General features: G+C 55.0%; 7 protein-coding genes across 7 annotated transcripts; 3 read left to right on the plus strand and 4 right to left on the minus strand.

Annotated features, from left to right (window-relative positions):
• Window positions 1–193: 193 nt before the first annotated feature.
• Window positions 194–2,120, minus strand: SODALDRAFT_94702 (CAF1-domain-containing protein). The gene is made up of 2 exons (XM_028615807.1): window positions 1,490–2,120; window positions 194–1,387 (listed from the first exon to the last, which is right to left on the minus strand). The coding sequence occupies exons 1-2, from the start codon at window positions 1,964–1,966 to the stop codon at window positions 278–280; spliced, it is 1,587 nt and encodes a 528-aa protein (XP_028468165.1). The 5' UTR covers window positions 1,967–2,120; the 3' UTR covers window positions 194–277.
• A 713-nt stretch (window positions 2,121–2,833) lies between these two features.
• On the plus strand, window positions 2,834–3,798 carry SODALDRAFT_330074 (hypothetical protein). Its single transcript, XM_028611117.1, has 3 exons — window positions 2,834–2,857; window positions 2,934–3,038; window positions 3,135–3,798. The coding sequence occupies exons 1-3, from the start codon at window positions 2,844–2,846 to the stop codon at window positions 3,298–3,300; spliced, it is 285 nt and encodes a 94-aa protein (XP_028468166.1). The 5' UTR covers window positions 2,834–2,843; the 3' UTR covers window positions 3,301–3,798.
• A 251-nt stretch (window positions 3,799–4,049) lies between these two features.
• Window positions 4,050–5,660, minus strand: SODALDRAFT_321729 (hypothetical protein; the record flags this gene model as incomplete). The annotated part of the gene is made up of 1 exon (XM_028609647.1): window positions 4,050–5,660. One exon carries the CDS (start codon window positions 5,658–5,660, stop codon window positions 4,050–4,052), a length of 1,611 nt encoding a protein of 536 aa, XP_028468167.1.
• A 1,596-nt stretch (window positions 5,661–7,256) lies between these two features.
• SODALDRAFT_271466 (eukaryotic translation initiation factor 6) lies at window positions 7,257–8,346 on the minus strand (the record flags this gene model as incomplete). Its single annotated transcript, XM_028607775.1, has 4 exons — window positions 7,257–7,803; window positions 7,881–7,967; window positions 8,114–8,185; window positions 8,312–8,346. The coding sequence occupies 4 exons, from the start codon at window positions 8,344–8,346 to the stop codon at window positions 7,257–7,259; spliced, it is 741 nt and encodes a 246-aa protein (XP_028468168.1).
• A 783-nt stretch (window positions 8,347–9,129) lies between these two features.
• SODALDRAFT_272298 (DUF1740-domain-containing protein) lies at window positions 9,130–12,626 on the minus strand (the record flags this gene model as incomplete). The annotated part of the gene is made up of 3 exons (XM_028607827.1): window positions 9,130–9,664; window positions 9,738–10,186; window positions 10,254–12,626. 3 exons carry the CDS (start codon window positions 12,624–12,626, stop codon window positions 9,130–9,132), a joined length of 3,357 nt encoding a protein of 1,118 aa, XP_028468169.1.
• Window positions 12,627–14,575: 1,949 nt separating this feature from the next.
• Window positions 14,576–17,668, plus strand: SODALDRAFT_321732 (hypothetical protein; the record flags this gene model as incomplete). The annotated part of the gene is made up of 6 exons (XM_028609648.1): window positions 14,576–14,786; window positions 14,930–15,309; window positions 15,452–16,585; window positions 16,652–16,984; window positions 17,044–17,424; window positions 17,504–17,668. 6 exons carry the CDS (start codon window positions 14,576–14,578, stop codon window positions 17,666–17,668), a joined length of 2,604 nt encoding a protein of 867 aa, XP_028468170.1.
• A 1,262-nt stretch (window positions 17,669–18,930) lies between these two features.
• SODALDRAFT_376155 (4-aminobutyrate aminotransferase) lies at window positions 18,931–20,827 on the plus strand. The gene is made up of 3 exons (XM_028614790.1): window positions 18,931–19,301; window positions 19,379–19,390; window positions 19,432–20,827. The coding sequence occupies exons 1-3, from the start codon at window positions 19,000–19,002 to the stop codon at window positions 20,639–20,641; spliced, it is 1,524 nt and encodes a 507-aa protein (XP_028468171.1). The 5' UTR covers window positions 18,931–18,999; the 3' UTR covers window positions 20,642–20,827.

Here is a 20,827-nt window from a genome sequence, read left to right on the forward strand (position 1 = left end):
CACCGAAAACCTTTAACCCTTTCCCTAACCATATAAAGCCCAATGTAGCCCTGGCCTTTACCAACTGGGGACTGCGGCTGGGTAAAAACCAACGGGATGGATGGCGGTAAGACGCCGACACACACACACACACACACACACACACACACACACACACACACGCCGCCCGTTTGGTCCGTCCTTGACTTCATCATTCCGTAAGAAGAAAAGAAAAAAAGTCCCCTGCGCACACATCATCTTAGAATCCCGCCGAAGCCCGCGCGCCGACTCATGCTCTTTAGCGGCTGCCCCCAAAGGCAAAGCTTCCAAAGACACCACCCCCGCCGCCGGGCGTCACGGGACCCGTGTTGAAGCCGTTGGTGTTATGGGACTGCGGGGCCGGCGTGCTCGCAAGCCCGACGCTGACCGTGTTGGGAGTGCTAGGAGCGCCGCCGTTTTGCCCGTTGCCGCCGTGCGCGTTGGCGTTGCCCTGGCCGGGCGTCTGTTCTTGCGGGTTTCCGGAGGGGTTATTGCCACCGGGCCCTGCCTGTTGCTGCTGCTGGTTGGACAGCATGTGGCCCACGAGCAAGCCGCCGTCGGGGACGCCTAGGCCCCAGACCCTGCCGAGGTGGTCCTCGGCAATTTCGCCGTTGAAGATGCGCTCGCGCATCTGGAAAAACACCTTGCCGGTGATGAGGGAGTCGGAGCCGGCCTGGTGAGCGGCCCCGACGCGCTTGACCTTCAAGGTCTCCGCGATGTTTTCCAGGCCGGACTTGAGCTCGAATTTTTGCAGGATCTCGGCCGTGGTGGGGTCGTTGGGTGTCAGCAGTCCCGAGTTGTGGAGCTTGATGGCGTGCTTCATGAGATGCTTGACGTCGTAGGTCGAGGGGAAGTAGAGCTTCATGATCCTATCGAAGTCGACCTCGTCACTCGGGAGCGGCTGGCAGAAGAGGAGCTTGGTAAGATAGCCAAAGTCGTAGCCGCCGTGGAAGGAAATCCACCGAACGTTCTCGAAGCAGACCAAGCCCGAAGGGATCAATAAGCTCGCGAATTCATGAGGGTCAATACCGTCACGTTCTAGGAGGTTGAAGTCGATGCCGGCCGTCTGGAGCGACTCGACCGACTTCTCGTTATACATGTCGTCCTTGAGGGAGAACTTGAAGTTGAACTGCCACGCGTAAGGGAACGGTCCTGGTTGGGTCATGCGCCGTCCCGCCATGCCGATATCTGCGCCGTCGCCGGAATTTGGTCTTGCGGGAGGAGTCTCGCCATCCTCGTTGAACAGCGCTAGTCCAATCTGGATGACCTTGAGCATGTCGACGTTGGTCCGTAGGCATTGGTAGTGATAATCGCTCTTCCCTCTGAACCCGCCCATCGGCCGCGAGACGATACCTGGAAATTCGGTGTCCTAATACGTTTTCGGGGCACAAGTTAACAGGGAGAACACCTCAGCCAGGACGGCGCCCCAATCCCCCCAGCTGTTGTATGTATATGGGAATGTTTTGCTCACCATGGCGATGTAGGGATATTTGTCCACGAGGTCTCGTAACACGGCCATTTCTTCGTGAAGATTATGCTTCCACACCTCTCGTATTCTGGCCTTCGTGCCGGACCGAATGTTGGGGCCACCGTGGTCGGCAGCGAAGTTGTGTTGCGGTTGGCCGTGTTGCTGCTGTTGCTGGTGGAGACCGGCTGCCTGAAAACCCATGCGCGCCGCATGGCTCCCTAGGCCGGTCGCGTCGTTGACGCCGACACCGACGCCAACGCCAACGCCAAACCCAGCTGCGCTCAAACCGGCAGCGACACCGAGGACATTGTTGTTGGCCGAGAAAGGGTTGATTTGGGAACTGGCGTTGAGGTAGGAAGGGTTGGTACCCAAGGGGGGGCCATGGGCGGCGCCATGTCCTTGGGCGTGGGCGGAAAACTGTTGATGGTAGGGCGGTATGTTATTAGGCCCACTGGGGAACCTAGGCAGCGGAGGCGGCATGCCAGGTTGGTGGCGCCGAGAGTCTGGTAGGTGAGGGTTGTGGTTATTGGTGAAGGGAACGAGGTCAGACTCGAGTTGACGGCGGGGGCGGCGACACCCACAGGAACTAGGAGGTCTCTAACGTGCTCTGTTCCGGTATTGGATCGAATGTAGAGGGGGGTGGGAGTGCCCTCTGTCCTGCATTTGCGACAGCGATGGTCCAAAGGGCGGTATATGTTTCCTTTGTTCCCGGTCGACCCTTTGGAAAGGCGGGAAGTTGGATGACGGGTGTGGATCGGGTGCGATGCCGGCCTCGAAGGGAAGGGGGGATTAGAGTAGTTTGTCGTAGGAATATGGCAGCGGACACAACTGTAGGGTCAAAATTAATTGAGATCGGACGGTTAAGTCGTCTATTTTTACGGCTCACAGTTTCTAGGGAAATTGTTTGGTTGAGGAAGGTTTGGTTGTACGATAGTTGGGAGTCGGAGTCGGGAATTTCGCTATTGGCGACGAAAGGTGAGCGATGAAGGAAAACGTGACTTGTGCTTCGTGGTGGTTGCAAGTTGAGATCTTGGGATCCTTGACTGGGCTGCTGCTCCCACCCACGCAACAAGTGGCGGCCCAGATGGTCCGAGCGTGAGGACTGACCCAATAAAACCTTACGCGATCCACACCGCTACAGTATCGATGTATCATCATACCTACCCGTTTTCAGAGGCAAGAGGTATATGGTTGGCTTAGTCATCACTATCTTCCCAAGGCTGGGGTGCTTTACGGATACCACGGCTACGGACGAATGATACTCCCGAGCGGCTTGTTCGAACAGGACGACTTTGGAAACGACCCTTTCCACCTGGACGAACGCTGGCCGGCATTGAGCAATCATCACAACTTCAAGATGCAACCAACCAGGTACAAAGCTCAATTGAAGCATCCGACTATGGAAAATGATGAGAATGAATACTGACTGACTCCCTCGGTCCTCCAGGCTACGTCTCGCCGCCAAGGGCGAAAGGCCCAACATCACCGGTTTCGATATGCGCGCCCTGCAGGCAGCGACTGGCCAACCCCGTTACGACCCTTGGGAGAGAGCGTGAGTTGGGGATCCCGCCCCGCTGGCTTTCATGTTCATCTCGTGTACATGTTTTCCAAACTGACATTGGCCGACTTGGTTTCCCCCGCACCACAGAGAGGCATGGCGATATACCGGCCGCTTCACCCGCTGGAACCGCTTCAAGAGGGCTTTCCCCGGCCTGGGCATTGCCACCGTGGCTTTCGCCGGATACTGCGCTTACGAGCACCTCTTCCTTAACGACAGCCATCACGGAGACAGCCATGGCAAGGATCACCACTAAGAAAACCCGACGATGTTGTGTATGGGGCGAGGGAGGGGAATATGGAGGGGCATAGAAATGGGAATCGGCACGATTGGCTTGGCTGTACATATACCCGCTAGAGAGACCAAAAAGGAGTCGTCTCCGGGAGAAAGAATCGAAACGTTTTCTTTTGTCATGAACATTGGCACGCCTCATCCGCCGCCTGGATGGACACCAGACCAGGACACAGTCAGTGAAATGCGAGCATGGGATGAGAAGACAAATCGGTGTTTTGTATGAGGGCGAGAAGGGTGGACGCAACGAGCCATAGCCCGCATCCACAATCCTCAACAATCCAGTGGAAAGCACTTGGCGGATCATTTCATGTGTGCCGAACACGAATCCAAATGGCCGAAGAAAGCATGATGCGTCAAATATGACCAGATATTGCTATTTTATCCAGTTACATCTAAGTATTGGCCAGTCCAGTCCAGTCCAGTGGCCGCCTATCGATAGTCATTGAAGTCTCAAACCCCAACTGTGCCAAACCCATCCAGACGCCGAGCCCCACCCTGACACCTGAATCCAGAAGCCAGCTTCATTCTGAAGACTGAAGTTTGTTCTTATCATCATTGTCGTCGCAATCTATGTTCATGACGTGTTATAATCCCAGATATCAGGTGTGGCGCCGAGCCGTGCATCCTCTAATGCCATCCGACAGAAGATCGGAAAGCGAAATGGGATATACGCCCCAAAGACAAAAAAAAAAAAGAAAAAAAAAAAACAGCTCATTCAAGCCGGAGGCCATTCACCACATCCAATGCACCTTCCACGCACGATTCCAGCTCGGCAACTCTAGTCTTGAGCGTCCTGTTCTCCTCACGTAGCAAACTGACAGTGTCCCAAGCGGCCCGCTCGCTGAGGCCCTCACAGTTGCGACACGCCGAGGCTTCCGTTTCACCGGTAATCCCCCTCACGAGTTTCTGGAACGCGCTGATCTGCGTTTGCGCCTGTGGTTGCGCTTGCGGCACCGGCGGCACGGCGCGCAGCTGGGACTTTGATGTGGTTCCTCCTCTTGAGTTTCGCTGCCTCTGCGTGGCCGGATCAGCGGACATTCCCGCCGCTGCCGTGGCTGCCGCACCAGCCTCCAGCCCACCTCCCGAGGCTATGGGATTCGCAGGGCTCCTTGACCTAGAGAACACGCTCGGGGAGTCGCAGATGCTTTCCTCATCCGTGTCGTCAAGGCTGCTGCTGCTGGTCTTGCTCCACCTCTGGCCGTCCTGGTCGTCTTCGGCGCCCAGGTCCTCCGAAACGATGGTGGAGCCGTCGGAGGTGACGGGCGGGACGACTTCGCGGCCGGCCATCTTCTCCTTCTCCAAGGCCGCGCGGAGGGCTTTCATCTCTTGTTCCTGATCCAGAGCCTGGCGCGCCATGTTCTCCAGCTGAAGTTTTAGATGTCTTGTCCTCATCTCCATCTCTTCGATCTCGTCGGCCTGGGCTTCGCGTTCGGAGCGGAACACCTTCAGAGTTGTGCTCTGCTGACGGTAGACGGTCTGGAACTTGGTCAGGAGAGCAGTGGCGGCCGCCTCTAAATTCTTGAACGCGGCAGGGGAGAAAGCATCGCGAGGCCCTGTGGGCGACGAGACGTCTGGGAAGAGCGCTTCCTGGATGTTCAGACTGAGTAGTCCGTCTTGGTCACTTTGCTCGTCATACTCGGCCGGTGCTGGGGTCGATTTGGTGAGGGAAGACAGGGAGGACAGGAAGGCGAAGCGTGATGTGCTCGGAGAGGGGGCGTTCTTGCTGTTTTGTGATTGTCGGGAAGCGTTGGGGGTTCTGCCAATCCGGCTAAAGGTCGACGGTGAAACTGTCGAGCTTCTTGATAGTGGGATGGAGACCTCGGCGTCGGTCGAGGACGGCGACCCAGGAAGCCACCCAGCCAGCATACCTCGCGACGCCGATTCAAGGGTATGCGCAGTCCTGTTGTCTCCGGTAAAGGGCATATCGACAGAATGTGGTCGGAGTCTCCTATGGCCAGTGGATGGGGAAGAGAAGGTCGCAGACGGGCGCAGCTCCGAGCTCGATTGGTTGCGCTGGTGATGGAAGTGTCGTTGGAGGGAGGTCGGGACGGGATGAAGGGAGCTGTCCCCGAATGACATGGGGCGCGAAGCCCCGTTGTCCAGTGTTGCGGCCGGGGGCAGTTGGTGCTGGGCCTGGTCGGCCGGTGAGCGTAACCGCAATGGCGTCCGAGATGTTGTGTAGGCGGAACCGGGTGGTTGGATGTTTTGTTTGTCCTCGAAGCTTTCGAGTTCAGGGTGTGGGGATTCGGAAACGGTAACGACAGCATGTTCAGACCGAAGGGGGGCGTCGGCCACGCAGTTGGAATCGGAGGGGTTTAGCATGATGTGCTAAGGTTTCGTGTTTCATGCGCCTAGGGGGGGGATGTGCGACGCCAACGTTCCGAGGCGGGTGCCAAAAGGGCACTACGTCGATCGACGGAGCGGGGTTTGGAGCGGGGAGCTAAAGGGGGGAATTGGATTGACAGATGGCGGTGGTCCTTGTCCGAGGAATTCAACCGGTCCGTCAGGGGTTGTCGATCAACTCGAGGAGAACGGGCCACGAAAGACGCGTATCGAGTATATTAGACCAAGTGATTGTTTTGATCCGAGCCTCGAGGACCACAAGGCATGGCGTTCGGAGTACAGTCCGACCCTAGAAACGAAGCGGTGAACCCCAGGAAGCTGAAAGGAGTCTAATTTGCTACCGGCCCATTAGAAGGTTGAACTTGGGGCCCGAAGAGTTCAGGAAGTCAACTGGGCAACTGGGCTGTAACGTCGATAAACAGAAGCTTGGGCTCCGGGTCGTTGAGGAATGCCATAGGACGACTCGGAAGCGAACAGCGTGTTCCCCTGCAACTGAATCGAAGAACCTGTCTTCCAACAGGCAAGAAAAAGGTTCAAGGATGAAGGCAAAGAGTTGGGGATTTCCCCTTTTTTTTGTGTTGTTTTTTCTTTCTTTCTTTTTTTTTTTTGGTATGTAAATCACAAGTTTATGTTTGGTATCAATGACTCGGGTTGGACGACGTATTATTACTCAGTAATTCTGTGTCGCTGCTACGGAGACCAGTTTCCGGATTCCTCACAAATTTGACGTCACGTGCGTCTACGTGGCTCGTGGAACAATCTATCAAGGTACCTAAGGTACCTATGCACGTTACGGAGTAAAGATACACAACCACGATGTTAAATGCTCAGAGCTCAGAGCGTGAACTGAAGATAGTAAGCTCCCGATTTTCATTTATTTTTTACGACCAGTGACACCGGTTCTTTACTACCTTACATATAATGCTTCTCTTCCTCTCTCAATCAAGAAGATGGGATATGGGGAACGATACATTCAAGAAGGAGAGGACCGGCTTCGACAGGGCAACTTGGCAGTATCGTCCTCTAGCGTCCCGCTGAACCCAAAGATCTATGATATGCGACAGGTAAAGGAACTTGGACGAGAGGAAGTGGCACTATGGCATCTGGTCTGAGAGGGTTATTGAGAGGGCAACGATGGTCGTGGGCCCTTTGTGACCTTTTCTTTTTTCATTCAAAAAGGGGCCAAGCCGTTAGGGGCTGGGAGGTCGAGAAACTTAGATATCTCGGGGAAAGCTATAACAATACCATGGACGCAGTGACTTCTGTCGTCGTCTCATCCAAGTCACATACCTTAAGGTCGGTCCTCATCTGAAAGAAGTCCATATAGGCCCCCTACTCAGATAATATGGTACCCCCCGCGCCATATCAACCCGCTATATCGAGGGTGATTCGCACGCCATATCTGCCGCTCCTCACTTCCTCTTCCCAATCCACACATTGCACTAATTTGGCCCATTCCTTCTCTTTTATTCTTCCTCTCTTCTCTCGCTCTCGCAGCGGGATGAAGGAAGTGAGGAAAAGAGAAAAGAGGAAAAGAAAGAAAAGAAAAAAAAAAGATAATGATGATGAGACGCTTCAGTAAAAGGATTCCACCATGGTATCCTTCATCGTAGTGTTGATATTGCTGGGACCCGTGCCCTCGCCTAGGCGGAAGACGCTCTCGATAACGCTCAGTTCGGTGGCCGTGGTGTCGAGGCCGGTGACGGCCATCCAATCATTGACGACCATGCCGGCGCCGACGACATTGCTGCCGCGGTTGACGCTGCCGGCGACGAGGGGCACCTGCAGCAGGCTGCTCAGCTCGTCCTGGTCCTGTATCGACGTCTTGGGGTGCACGAGGCCGCCCTGGTTGGACAGCGACATGTACGACCCCACCAGCACGTTGTCGGCGATGGTCTGCCGGAACACCTCGACGCCCAGCACGTCGGCGATGATCTCCTCCGTCTCGCGCTCCAGGTCTGGGTGGATCAGCGCGATGTGGTCGTTGCTGACGATGACGTTGCCGAGCGCCGAGAGCCTTTCCTCTATCCGCTGTATCCGGACCTCGTCCGGTAGACTGTTGCGAAGGTGTTGCAGCTCCTGGTCGGTTGTAGTCGTCGGTACGAGAAGGCCTTTTCGGTTGCTGCTCCGTCGCGCGGGCCACGTCCCACAATGTCAGTCGCGATACCACCGTCCGATTTTCAAGAAAGGGAACCATACCCTGCTGTGAGACGCCCGATGATTCTCGTGCCTGCGATGGTTGTCCGGCAGATGGGAATCACATCTTGTAGTTCAGCCTCGAACACACTGTAACAGAGAAGGGGTGTTTTGTCAGCTGGAATGATTTCTTATTCCTTCCTTCCTTTTTCTTCTTTTTCTTTTTCTTCTTCTTTCTGTGTCGCCCGTTGCATCTCGCAGCAAGCGGGAAGGTGACGAGCAAGACGGCGGCGTACCTGTAAAAGTTCTCGCTGGCTCCGATAGCAGTGAGGGCATAAGAATTTGTGAGTGTCGCAAAGACACCGACCCTACAGTGCAAAAAAAAACAAAAGAGGGACGAGCGCTGTGGTCAGCGCACAAGAATGGCAGATTTGGAAATTGTATCGAGAGGAACTCTTCGATGGCGGGGTTGGCGGGGTTCTGCCTAGACGTACTCATTCGAGTTCTCAAATTGTGCTCGGACCGCCATGATGACTGAACTGAACACACGATATACGAGATTCGCCTTGAATGTAGAATGAAGAAAATAAACCAAAATGGTATAGGAATAGAAGTTCAGATGTCTTGCTGGAAGGGATTGTCGGGCGTTTATAACGACGGTAGATATATCACGGGCTTTGCGATGGTATTTGCATGTCGTCCCAGGAAGGGGATTTTTAAGCGGGGAAGAGCTTAAAAAAGCTAGGAATTTAGAGACACCAATTGCGTCGTCGAGCGGTTCCCAAAGTGGGGGCCAAGGTACTCTTCTTGGTACGGGAAAGCTCTCGGTCGCTTTACTCGGCGATTCTCGAAGTCATGCTGACTCTTCACTCTCTTTTCGTTCAGCCCAAAACCAAGCGAACAGGCCGATGACTCAGTTTACATCACGTTGGTGACTTTGCATTGCCACTCTGACTCCTTTCGTTCCCCTGCAACAACCTTCGGCAAGAAGCAAAGAAAATGTGTCAACCCATGCCAAGCATCGCGAGGGTCAATCTCGAACACAATACTCGTAAATATGCCACCCATCAACTCAACAAAGGGTCAGACGCTATGATTGCCCATTGACCGGGGCAGGACGGACTTCCTCCTTACTCCGTGTCCGTACATCTACGCCGCCACTGTTCGAGACTGGCCTACCTATTCTCCACTGTCCCTGCAAGAAGGAACAAGTCACAGCTTCGTCCCTCGATTTTGTTCAGACAACAGTCAATGATGATGAGCCTCAAACATCTTAATATTATCACATGTCTGTCTCCAACAATCCGAGACGTCACTTCATCCGCCGCCCCTGCGCTGTGACGAACTCATCTAAATCGACATGAATCCTCATACCTTTCGACGCCATGGTGTTGAAAACAGAACGCAGCTCGAATTCGTCCATCGCCTTAACCAGTGTCGTGAACGCCTCCATCGCTAATTCCTTAGACCAAGGGCAGTGTGAAACGCCTCGGAAGAAGACATCCTTCGCCTTGTCTCGATGTTCCTTCGTCGCACAGCAGAACCGGATGTAGCAGCGCCACAGCGTGCTGTTCGGTCGACACGCGGGGCTCTCCATCGCATGCTCAAACGCTGCACGAGCTGAATGAGCGTTGCCCCGTTGCAGCTCGTACCTGATGGCAAAAACCCGGCTGGCAACGCAATCGTTTCCCCCCGCAAGGGCTGTGTTGCGCAGCATATTTCTCGCCGGATCCTCGATCCCGAAACTCGGGGATGCCCAGGAGAAGAGCGTTAGAAATATGGTGTTACGAGGGAAGAAATCGATGCACCTCGCGAGGTGTTCGCGGAGATATGCGCTTCGAAAGGGCCTGCGGACTCACCAGTGCTTAGTAGCAATTCTCTGAAAATGATGTTAATCAAGGTGTTCAAGTGCGTACGTACCCTCGACTTGCATGCAGGTAAAGCAGCCTCGCCCCCGCCTGCAAAATCCTCTCGTGCACCTCCGTTCCGCCTTGACCGCGCTGGCATAATGCTTCCGAAACCATCCACATCCGGTCCAACGCTGCGGCGATGTTTCCTTGCGCGACTGAAGCTGGCTCTGAGCCGCCTGGTAATGTGAGGTACTCTAGCATGGCCAGCAATTCTGCGTTCGAGACGGCGGCGTCGAATTGTGAAGTGGAAATGAAGTACCCGAGATCGCCGGAGAGCGTCTGTCGAGCACTAAGTAAGTGGTGAGGAGTCACTGTAGCGGCGTCTGCCGTGTCACCAAGCGAAGGGCTCGTTGCAGCACAGATGTATAGCACTGCCTTGGCCTTGTCGCCAGCTTCAAGCTCAATCCAAGCCCATACTGTCCATAGAACTAGCTTATCCGCAGATTCCTTGGGTAACATCTAAGCCCGTTAGCAATCCTAGCTCACGGCCCATGGGTGCTAGGTGTAACTCTTAACCTACCTGAACCAGCCCTTTCGCGGATCCAAGGACTTGCCGTGCCACGTCGACGTTGCCGCTCGCCCACTCCGCGAGCGCATACGCTACGTAGAGGCAGATGTTGGATGAGAACTGTTTCAGGAGAGCTTTGGCTCGCTTCTTGACTGTGCCTGGACCGTTCACCCGTTCTAAAGCAAGGTAGTACGGGGCCATGTCTTCGAACCTGGCCTTCTGGAGCAGCTGCTTCAAGACTGCGAGGGCCAATGCGAGCTTGACCGGGCCATCCTGGTCTTTCCCTGTGGTGGGCCAACCGCTTAGGTACTGAAACCAAGTCTGCCCTGGGAACAGGACATCTAGTGAGGGTGCTAGATGGTGGCTGTCTTGGCCAAAGTTGGGTAACCTTGTTGATGCCTCCTCGTTCTCTAGAGGTGCCTCTACTGGCCTTTGGTATAATTCCCCCTCAAAGTGTTTCATTCCGCCCAAGATGAACGGGTCAGCGGCTGCCGCTCTGGTCCACGGATTGGTTCGCTCAGTCGGTGGTAAGTGGCAGAAGAGAAGGAATGCATCCACCAACTGACGCCGGATTGAGAGCAACAAATCCTCAGGGATGATGAAGAGGAAGCTCTCAATGTCGGAGAACATGATGACGCGATACGGGTCGTCCTCGGTTCCTTCGTCCAGGGATCGTGCGGGCTGCCTCGAGTCTAAGGCTCGTAGCTGTTCGGTTACTCCCCATGACTTATAGACATCGCGAGACGTGACCATAGGAGTGTCAGAGACTCGGGGATCTGGAGGGTCAACATCCCCTCCAGCCGCTACGAAGTGCGCCCACCCAAGGGCACCTTCCTCTCCTATTCGGGGCACCTCGTTTTCCCAAAATTCCTTGAACGACTCGAGGACTTCTGAAAGGGGGGCGTTGTGCAGAGTGTCAGGCCGAAAAAGGTTAAGCTCGAAGTGCGCCTGCCAGGCGGCCACAGATAGCTCCCGATAGCCAGCATAAAAAACAAACCGTGTAGCACGGAGAAATACATAAATCAGCTGGGCATAGATGGCTGCGCGATCACCATCGCCAGTGGGCGACCCAGCATGCGGACCGACGGGATGCGTGGGGTGACTGGGGACACTGCGCAGGCGGTCAAGATACATGTCCCTGATATCCTGGTACTGGAACTTGGAAATATTGGAAAGCCTGGAATCCATCCTCGCTTTCCAGAGAACAAAGCTTGTGGGGTGCTCAGAAGCGATCTCGTCCCAACGGCGCTCGAGCTTGGAAGCTGGCCAAACTTTGGCCCCCTCCAGCATGGTACCGAGCAGTAGCCGTTCCTGGTAGTCAGAAACTCCGACGTGCTTCATCGCAGACTCGTACATAGAGAGTTTGATCTCAGCGTAGCTGGATACCGCCGCCCTTGTTGCATCGCCATCAACGCCCTCCGTGGCCCGCAGCAGGACATCCTGGTGGTTGATGAGTTCCAGCCATGCCTGGATATCCTCGGGGTGTTCCTTGACGCGGCGCCCAAGGTCTATGGACCTCTGCTTGATGGGATCGTCGTAATCGAGGGCGACATCATGATCATCAGCTGATCCATAGTCCACGTCACTGTCCGAGAACTCGTGTTCCTTGGCTTTTCCCTCTATGGATCTGTAGTCGGGGCCCTCTTCCACCGCTTCGTTGGATAAGAGCGGATCCTCGGTGAACTGATGACCATGGGCGGATGCTTTCAGGGGCACATAGTCCTGCTCCTCAGCGTTAGGCTGTCCATCGCCCCGGTGCGGTCTGATGCGCCTCGGACGTATGCGACGCACGTTGGACCGAAACAGCCGGCTGTCTCGCGTGGCCGAACCACCATCGCCAGGCAACTGGATGGCGAACTCTTCCCTGGTGCCGTCCCAGTGGGTCCTGAGATAGCCTTCTGAGCCGAGCACTCGCCCGCGGCCGCTCCGGCGATAGTTAGGCACCTTGGAGCGATCATTGCTGTGGTACCTCGAATTCATGGGGTCACCGCGCTTGTCAATGACAAAGAGGGCCTCGGCATCTCTGGGACCAGGTACCTGAGGAGGCTCGGTTTTCGCCTCCCGTCTGACCAACGCTCTGCTACCTAGGTCTGACAACGCCGAACTATCTAGGAGTTGCCGATGATTTGAGCGGTGCCTCGATGGGCGCTCATCGGCATGTCGAGGATGGTCCTTTCGGTGACGGCGGCCTCGTTCTCGGTCTTTCTCGCGGTCGACGTGGCGATGAGAGCGATGCGCATCTTTATCACGTTCTTTTCGCCGTTCATCGCTGCGCTTGCCCTCTTCGACGCCAGGAGAAGCCGACTCGGACGGGGAATCGGGACCTGGCGCCTTGGCCTTGAACGAGGAAAACTTTGGTATCGTCAAGCTCTTGCTGTCTGTCCCTGACATGATAGCCGTAAGATCTGCGTCACGAGGATTAACGACGGGGATGGACTACGGTGCCGACTGCATCTTCCCCCTTCGCGAGCGTAGCCTGCCCCCAACGAATTTCCCCAGACGCAACGATTCTAACACTTCGCAGTACGAGGTACGAATACTTCGTAGCTGCAGCTAGGTTTGAGGTTGGATGCTTCTGGCGAGTAGATGGACCCGGTGTCGTCGAGGTCGAGACGAATGACGTTGAATTTGGAGACGAACAAAGTTGGGCGTGGGGGTTGCTTCTGCATTACGATGTACCTAAGTACTTCGTACTACCTTTGCAAGATCAGCAGGCACCCCTGTCTTAGTACGGTACGAGGCAGTGACAAGATAATTGCATCCGTACTTCGTTCTCTGTTCAGTACCAATTCGTACCTCCCTTACCTTACCAGTTACCGTATCAACCCATAACTTTCGACCTTAGAACTTTACCCGGTCTAGTAACGCTTAGTTCCACTATAAAACCTTAACCGTTATATCAGCAAATCACCTAAGGTCGAAATTCTCCTTAATAGGGGTACTTAACTACCTTGTCAAAGGTCGGGGCATATATTGGCTGAATTTAAAATAGATATAGGGGAATAGGGTGCCAAGTCACTAATTCCAAGGTCGAAAGTTATGGGTTAGTACGGAGTAGCTAATAACTAGGGCGATCATGCTGTGATTTGGCGTGGTCCGCCTCCGGTTCAAGACGTTTTATGGGTGGGTGGTTTGCGCACACATACCATACCATAACAAGATGGCGGTGGTTAAGGAAACACCACAGCAGTTTGTGTCACAGTTCTTGCATCTTTGTCCCGCTGTAATTCATTGCTTGTTTGATGTGCTCGCATTCGTTTTCTTGTCCCCGTCTCTCATATGACGTATCCCCTCCAACAGGACGTCGAGACAGAAATGGGGATTGTATAGGCACCTGACTACCTTAGGTTGTTGAGTGGAGTTTCACGAGTCGGGAGTCGGGCCTGGTCTTCCACGTGAGTTGTTCGTACATGTAAAATCCGAGACACCACCAAGGAGAGGTCGTGATAGCGCGCTGGGATAGGACGCGGCCCCCCAGAGTTGTGTACTTCGAGGACTGTGCCAAGTGAATCCCTAGTGGAGCGTTCGCGCCATGCGGGGCCAGACGAAGGGAAAGAGAGACCCTCCCAGCTTCCCCTGGCCCCTAAGTACGTACCTTGATCGTAACGCCGAGGTCATCGCGTCCAGTTCCAAGAGCTTCCCTTTTTCTCGCTCTACCTTACTTCGTACACCTCTACATTACCTTTGGGAGACGCAAAGTACTTCGTACGAAGTCCTTCCTCCCCTCGTTTTCTTCGCCCCTCTTCTCTCCCTCTCTCCCTCTCTCCCTTCCCCCTCTACCTTACCCTCCTCTCTTTTCTCGAAGTACCTATTCTTCTTCATCCGTCCCCTTCATCCCTCCTTCATCTGGCCGGACGGGTTAGAAAGGAGGACGCGGCCACACGTCAGTAACTCCGACACTTCTTCTCATCCCACATTCGCATGTTCCATCGGCCATCAACTGACACCCTTCGCTTTGCAGTTTAGTCCGTTGCCTATACCGCCGATAATTCGATGATCTTTCCTCAAGACCGACGTCACTCGTGATATGTTCTGACATTCCTTGGTCCTTCCTTTGCCCGATCCGAGCCATATGCAACACACTCGCTCTGTCTCCCGCGAACGGTTCTAAGCTGCGATTTACATCCGACCAGCCGTTGTTCTCCTGCTACACGTGCGACGTTGTTGCTTCCTTTGCATATTCTCAGCCCTTTCATTGTTCGCCGACAAAGCTGTCCCTTCAGCGTGTTTCGACTTGAAATACCAGCTTCGACCCAATCTCCGCCATACTCCGGCGACTTTCTACGCTTCTGAGGCATCTGGCCCCCTCGCCTAATGTGCATCTGTAACAACACGGCACCATGTCGCAATCCGGAAACCACAATTTGCTCTCTGCACCTGTTTCACCGACTCACTTAAGGATCCCGTCACACCAGGATTCGCATAACTCGGTCGATGAGTTAGACGAAAGATCACCATTATTACGGCGCTCAAGATCTCGTGCTCGCATCCCGGGCTACGACACTAGCTCCGTGAGGCATACAACCCTGCCGAGAAACCATAGCTACCAAGGTATGTTCTGGTTTGACGTAGGGCCCTTCTCTCGGCCCGTTTATACTCGCTTTCTGTCGCTCGGTCCTCGCACACATCTTTGTTGTATGCGCAAGCATGTATGTTCCCACGCTGATCGGGGCTCGTCTCCTATGTTCTCACAGGCAGCATTCGAAGTGTCAGGCATCACAGTCGAAATCCGTCATGGAGTTCCCGCCTTATTCACGCCCTGGCCGATCGTCCGGAACCCTTGGCCGAATCCAAAGGCTCACTCGGCGACGAAAGAGTCTGGTACGATCAGTTTACATCTACGGACTGGGTGCACGACAATATCGCCCACGCCCTCCGTCTCAAGGAGCTGCGTAGCCGCAAGGACTTCCGTGGCCGCCTTTACGCCTTTTTCGACGCCGCCCAGGGCTGGGTTCTGAGTTTTGTCTGTGGTGTCATCATTGCCTTGATTGCCTATGGTGTCAACGTCTCGGAGAGCGTCATCTTCGACTTCAAAGACGGGTATTGCGGAAGAGCTTGGTATCTTAACGAGAAGGTAAGTGTGGTGGTCTTCGCGAAAGGGGGTGTCCTGCATACACGCCCGGCCTTGGGCATCGGAGTGGGGAGGCGCCAGTTGGCTGGGTATTATGGACCCCATACTTTGTGAGGTTTGACTGACATGTCGAATCTGTCGCCAGAAATGCTGCCCTCGCGGTCTTTGCGACGACTGGCGACCGTGGTCTGAGGTGCTTAACGGCAAGCCATTCGGTAATGTGTGGACCGAGTATGCGGTTTACTATGTCCTGGTCCTTACTTTGGCTTCTCTTTCCTGTCTTATGACTCTCACTACGAAGACCGTGGTCCCGTCAGCCTATCGTATGACGACGTTTGACGAAAACCTTGCGGCGGAACGTGTGCCCTCGAATAATCCAGCCGATGAGAACCAGAACGACGGTAACTCCAGCCCCAGCCGGCCTGCCGAAGAGTCCATCATTCCCCCGATGATCTATTATTCGGCAGCAGGCAGCGGTGTGGCTGAAGTCCGTGTCATCCTAAGCGGATTCATCTTGCACGGCTTCCTCGGTCTGAAAACCCTGATCGTCAAATCCGTCGCTCTCATTTTCAGCGTCGCGTCCGGGCTCAGTCTGGGAAAGGAAGGCCCCTTTGTGCACATCGCCACTTGTGTCGGCAACATTGCCTGCCGGTTGTTTTCCAAGTACGACCAGAATGATGCCAAACGACGGGAAGTACTGTCGGCTACCGCCGCTGCAGGTGTTGCCGTGGCTTTCGGCGCTCCGCTGGGCGGCGTTCTCTTCGGGCTCGAGGAGGTGTCCTATTTCTTCCCAGCGAAGACGCTCTTCCGAACATTCTTTTGCTGCATCGTGGCTGCCCTCACACTCAAATTCCTGAACCCGTACGGCACCCACAAGGTGGTCATGTTTCAAGTCCGATACGTCGTCGACTGGGCCTATTTTGAGCTGGCCTCCTTCATGGTTGTTGGCGTCTTGGGCGGCGCTGCAGGCGCGCTGTTCATCAAGGCATCCAAGCACTGGGCTCAATCCTTCAGGCGTATCAAGGTCATCAAGGCGTATCCCATGTTGGAAGTCCTACTAGTTGCCGCTGTTACCGGACTCTTGAGTTATTGGAACCACTTCACCAAGCTCTCGGTGGCAAAACTCCTTTTGAAGCTGGCTTCTCCGTGCGACGACGACGAGGATTCCAACGACTTTGGGCTCTGCCCCACTGAAATTGATCAAATCCCCCCAATCTTGGCAAGCCTCCTGGTAGCTTTCCTCATCAAGGGCTTGCTGACCACCGTCACGTTCGGTATTGTGCGTATAACCTTGAGCCGTTTCCTTGAAGGAAAGACAGGACGATGCTAATTCCCTTTTTGGCAGAAAGTACCCGCTGGCATCTATGTCCCGTCCATGGTCGTGGGTGGTCTCATGGGCCGTCTCGTCGGTCACATTGTTCAGTGGTTCGTGATGCGTTTCCCGCACTTCGGACTTTGGAGCCGCTGCGCCGCCTTCGCGCCTGGGACATGCATCCAACCTGGCGTATACGGGCTGATTGCGGCTGGGTCAACCATGTGCGGAGTTACGAGGCTATCAGTAACCTTGGCTGTCATCCTCTTTGAGCTCACAGGCAGCCTCGACTATGTTCTCCCGTTCTCTCTCGCCATTCTGGTGGCGAAATGGACGGCGGATGCCATCGAGCCAGACAGTATTTATGTAAGATGCGAGAAGCTAATTTCGGCGAAGGGCCAGAGCTGACCTTCTCGGACTAATAGGATCTCCTCACCAACATGAACTCGTATCCTTTCTTGGATAACAAACACAAGCCGATTTTCGTCTCGGATTTGGCTGCCATTGTTCCCCGTGTGCGGCGGGAACGGGTAATTGACATTGCCGACTCGCCTCTAGTACCGGCCTCGAGCCTCCGTTCCAAACTAGAGCTCCTGCACAGGGCCGGTGAGCTCGACGGTGGCCTGCCCATTCTCCGCGACGAAGTGTTGGTGGGGCTCATTCCAGCCCCGGACTTGGAGTACGCGTTAGACAATCTCGACGACGAGGCGAACAGCGTATGCTTGATGACGCACGTGCCGTCAATTGAGGATTCGGACGACGAGGACGAGGTGGATCCCACCGATTTCACGACGTATATTGATCCGGTAAGGCACTGCGCCCCAATACGACGGCCTGCTAAACTCCATGTGCCCGACTCCATAAAACTGACCACGTTCTGTACAGGCGCCCATGGCACTTGACATCCGGTCTTCTATGGATCTAGTATACGAGTGCTTTTCCAAACTCGGCCTTCGATATATTTGTGTCCTGAAAGACGGGCGGTATGCCGGCATGGTCCATAAGAAAACCTTCGTGAAATATGTAAGGGAGCTGAAGCATGAGAAGTAAGGGAGCGGGTACTGACCCTATGCATATACCCGAGCGGAGGAGTTGCGGTTGGGCCCGACCGGTAATGAGTTGAACACATAGAGGGGAATGTGGCGGGGTTTGTTACTTTGTCCTACGTTACGAGGAGATCGTGATCGAAGCACTTGTTGGAGACAAGCATGGCCTTCTGTTTCTTGTTCTTTCATCGGCGACATTGGTTTTGCATTCAGCATTTCGCATTTTGCATCTGCACTAGCAACGGTTCGGTGTTCACCTATTCGTTTGGTTCTTGATCACTTCTCACACCAACCTAGAGGCATCAAGGAGGGAAATTAGATATGTTCCGCCAACATTCTGTCTGCGTTGTTGAAGCCCGACGCTTTTTTAGCCATCAATTAGTACATGCTGCCTCCCGCGGAAGACAACGTGCTCGTCATCTCCGAAGAAACCGATACCGTCCACCGTGGGCGCGTTGTCTCCATTGCCCAAATACCAAGTCCAAAAAGCATATAGACTATCCCGTCAATCATCCCAACCCCAATAATCGTATTCGGGAGGGTCATTCAGGTCGTATAGAGCATGTCCCTGATATTGTCTTGGGAGAGTGTGGGATGTCACATTCCGTCGCGTCGCGTCAAGTGTTGGTCAGCGAATAGTTGAGACTCTTCAGGCCCGGAGCGGGGCGGAGCGGGACAAGACTGTGGGGAAGTGGGGAACATCCATCGGAACAAAGCCAGTACACGTGTACGAGTGCAGCACCAAGTACCTACTTCGTACCTAAGGTACCTAAGGTAGTGACATCGTATGGGAATAGAAGCTGTGCGAAGTAGGTACTTACTCCCTAAGGTAGGTACTTCGTACACTGATTGCTTGTCAGGTATTTCCTCGCGCAGGTCGTACAAGAACAGCCGGTTCGCATGTGCTTCTCTCTTTCAGAAACACCCCAGCGGGGCGGGTCATGGAGGAGCGTTGAGATGGTATTTGAGGGGAACAGCTCATAGGGGGAAGCTCCCCACCACGCCGGTCTCGGAGTCTTCCCCGTCCACTTATCATTACATGAAGTGACAAAGTGTTACACGTATCAACACGATACTAACACGGAACGGGGAGGTGCAGTACCGGGGTAGGTGCGACGCACAAAAATACACTGAAGGAGAATCACGGCCTAGTGTCAGGTATTCGTAGAGTCAGGTGCAATAAGCCGCTGCCACCCGATATAAAGCTCCGATCATCTCTCATCCAATTGTCATTCCTCGGGGCCATTGACTCGTCTCCTTTACATCCCCCCCCCCCCCCCCCTGGACGCAATCGCAGGGCAAAGGCGGCGTGTCGTAAGATACAACCAACACAACATGGCGGCCCTTCGTGTCTCTCGAATTTCGCTTCTGCGCCCGATACCTTCGGGGGCGAGGGCACTTGGTCCCAAGGCGAGGCCTTTCTCTGTTTCGGCGGTCAGGACCGCCGCCTCCAGCCTGTTCCCGGACGAGCCCGCCCGTCCGACCGTCAAGACAGACATCCCAGGCCCTGTGTCAAAGAAATACATCGACGACTTGCATGAGGTCTTCGACACACGAAGTCTTAACATGCTCGCTGACTACAACAAGAGCATTGGCAACTACATTGCCGACCCGGATGGCAATGTCCTCCTCGACGTGTAAGAAAGCCTATGATCGCGTCTTCACATCCTCCCAACGCCCGTCCCTCGCGAATTCACACCCAACCCAACATCAGCTTCCCATCATGGTGTGCCCACGTACCAATAAGCTGACTTGAGTGTCTCACAGCTATGCCCAAATTGCTTCCATCCCCTTGGGGTACAACAACCCAGGCCTCATCGCTGCTTCGAAAACTCCGGAGATGGTCAGTGCCATTGTCAATCGCCCGGCTCTGGGCAATTTCCCTCCCTACGACTGGGCCGACACCCTACGCTCTGGCATTCTCAAGGCGGCTCCGCCGGGTCTCAACCAGGTCTTCACCGCCATGGCCGGTTCTGATGCCAACGAGACGGCCTACAAGGCAGCATTCATGTACCGCCGACAGCGTGAGCGTGGAGGGCCCCAAGCTGCCTTCACCGAGGAGGAGCTCAACACTTCCATGAACAATACCATGCCCGGGTCTGCCAATAACCTTTCCATCCTCTCCTTCAAGACGGGTTTCCACGGCCGGCTTTTCGGCTCCCTCTCCACCACCCGTTCCAAACCCATCCACAAAATTGACATCCCCGCCTTCGACTGGCCCCAAGCCACCTTCCCTCAGCTCAAATACCCCCTGGAAGACCACGTCGCCGAGAACGAAGCCGCCGAACGCGCCTCCCTCGAGGAGGTTGAACATCTTATTCAGACGCACCACGCAAAACCCGCGGCCGTTGTAGTTGAGCCCATCCAATCCGAAGGAGGCGACAACCACGCCTCGCCCGCCTTCTTCCGAGGCCTCCGCGAGATCACCGCCCGGCACGGCGTCCTCCTCATCGTCGACGAAGTCCAGACCGGCGTGGGCGCAACGGGCCGCTTCTGGGCCCACGAGCACTGGGACCTCCCCTCCCCGCCCGACATGGTCACCTTCTCCAAGAAGGCCCAGGCCGCGGGCTACTACTACGCCGACCCGGCCCTCCGCCCCAACCTGCCCTACCGCCAGTTCAACACGTGGATGGGCGACCCCGTCCGCGCCCTCCTCTTCCGCGCCATCTTCGAACAGATCCAGCAGCGCGGCCTCGTCGCCCAGGCCGCCCGCGTCGGCGACTACCTCTACGCCGGCATGCAGCGCATTGCCGAGCGGTACCCCGACCAGGTCGCCAACTTGCGCGGCAAGGACCGCGGCACCTTCATCGCTTTCGACAGCCCCAGGCGCGACGAGGTCCTGCACCGCGCCAAGTCCCTGGGCGTCAACGTGGGCGGTTCCGGCGCCACAGCTGTCCGCTTGCGACCTATGCTGGTGTTCGAGGAGCGCCATGCTGATATATTCCTGGAGGTCTTGGAGAAGATTGTGGCGTCTTGACGTCTTGGGGGGAAATTGTTCTTATTTACTCGGGATTTTCTTTTGTCTCATTTATGGTCCAGGATCGAAGCGTGACGTACGGTGATAATGTTTTCAACACTAAGGTTATGATACGAGTTATCCGAACGAATTTGTTCGTCGAGAGTAATTCCACCTATTGTTTTGTTACATCTCGTCACTTGCTTT

The sequence above is a fragment of the Sodiomyces alkalinus genome, assembly GCF_003711515.1.
Source record: "Sodiomyces alkalinus F11 unplaced genomic scaffold SODALscaffold_2, whole genome shotgun sequence".
In the NCBI taxonomy this organism is placed as follows: domain Eukaryota; kingdom Fungi; phylum Ascomycota; class Sordariomycetes; order Glomerellales; family Plectosphaerellaceae; genus Sodiomyces; species Sodiomyces alkalinus.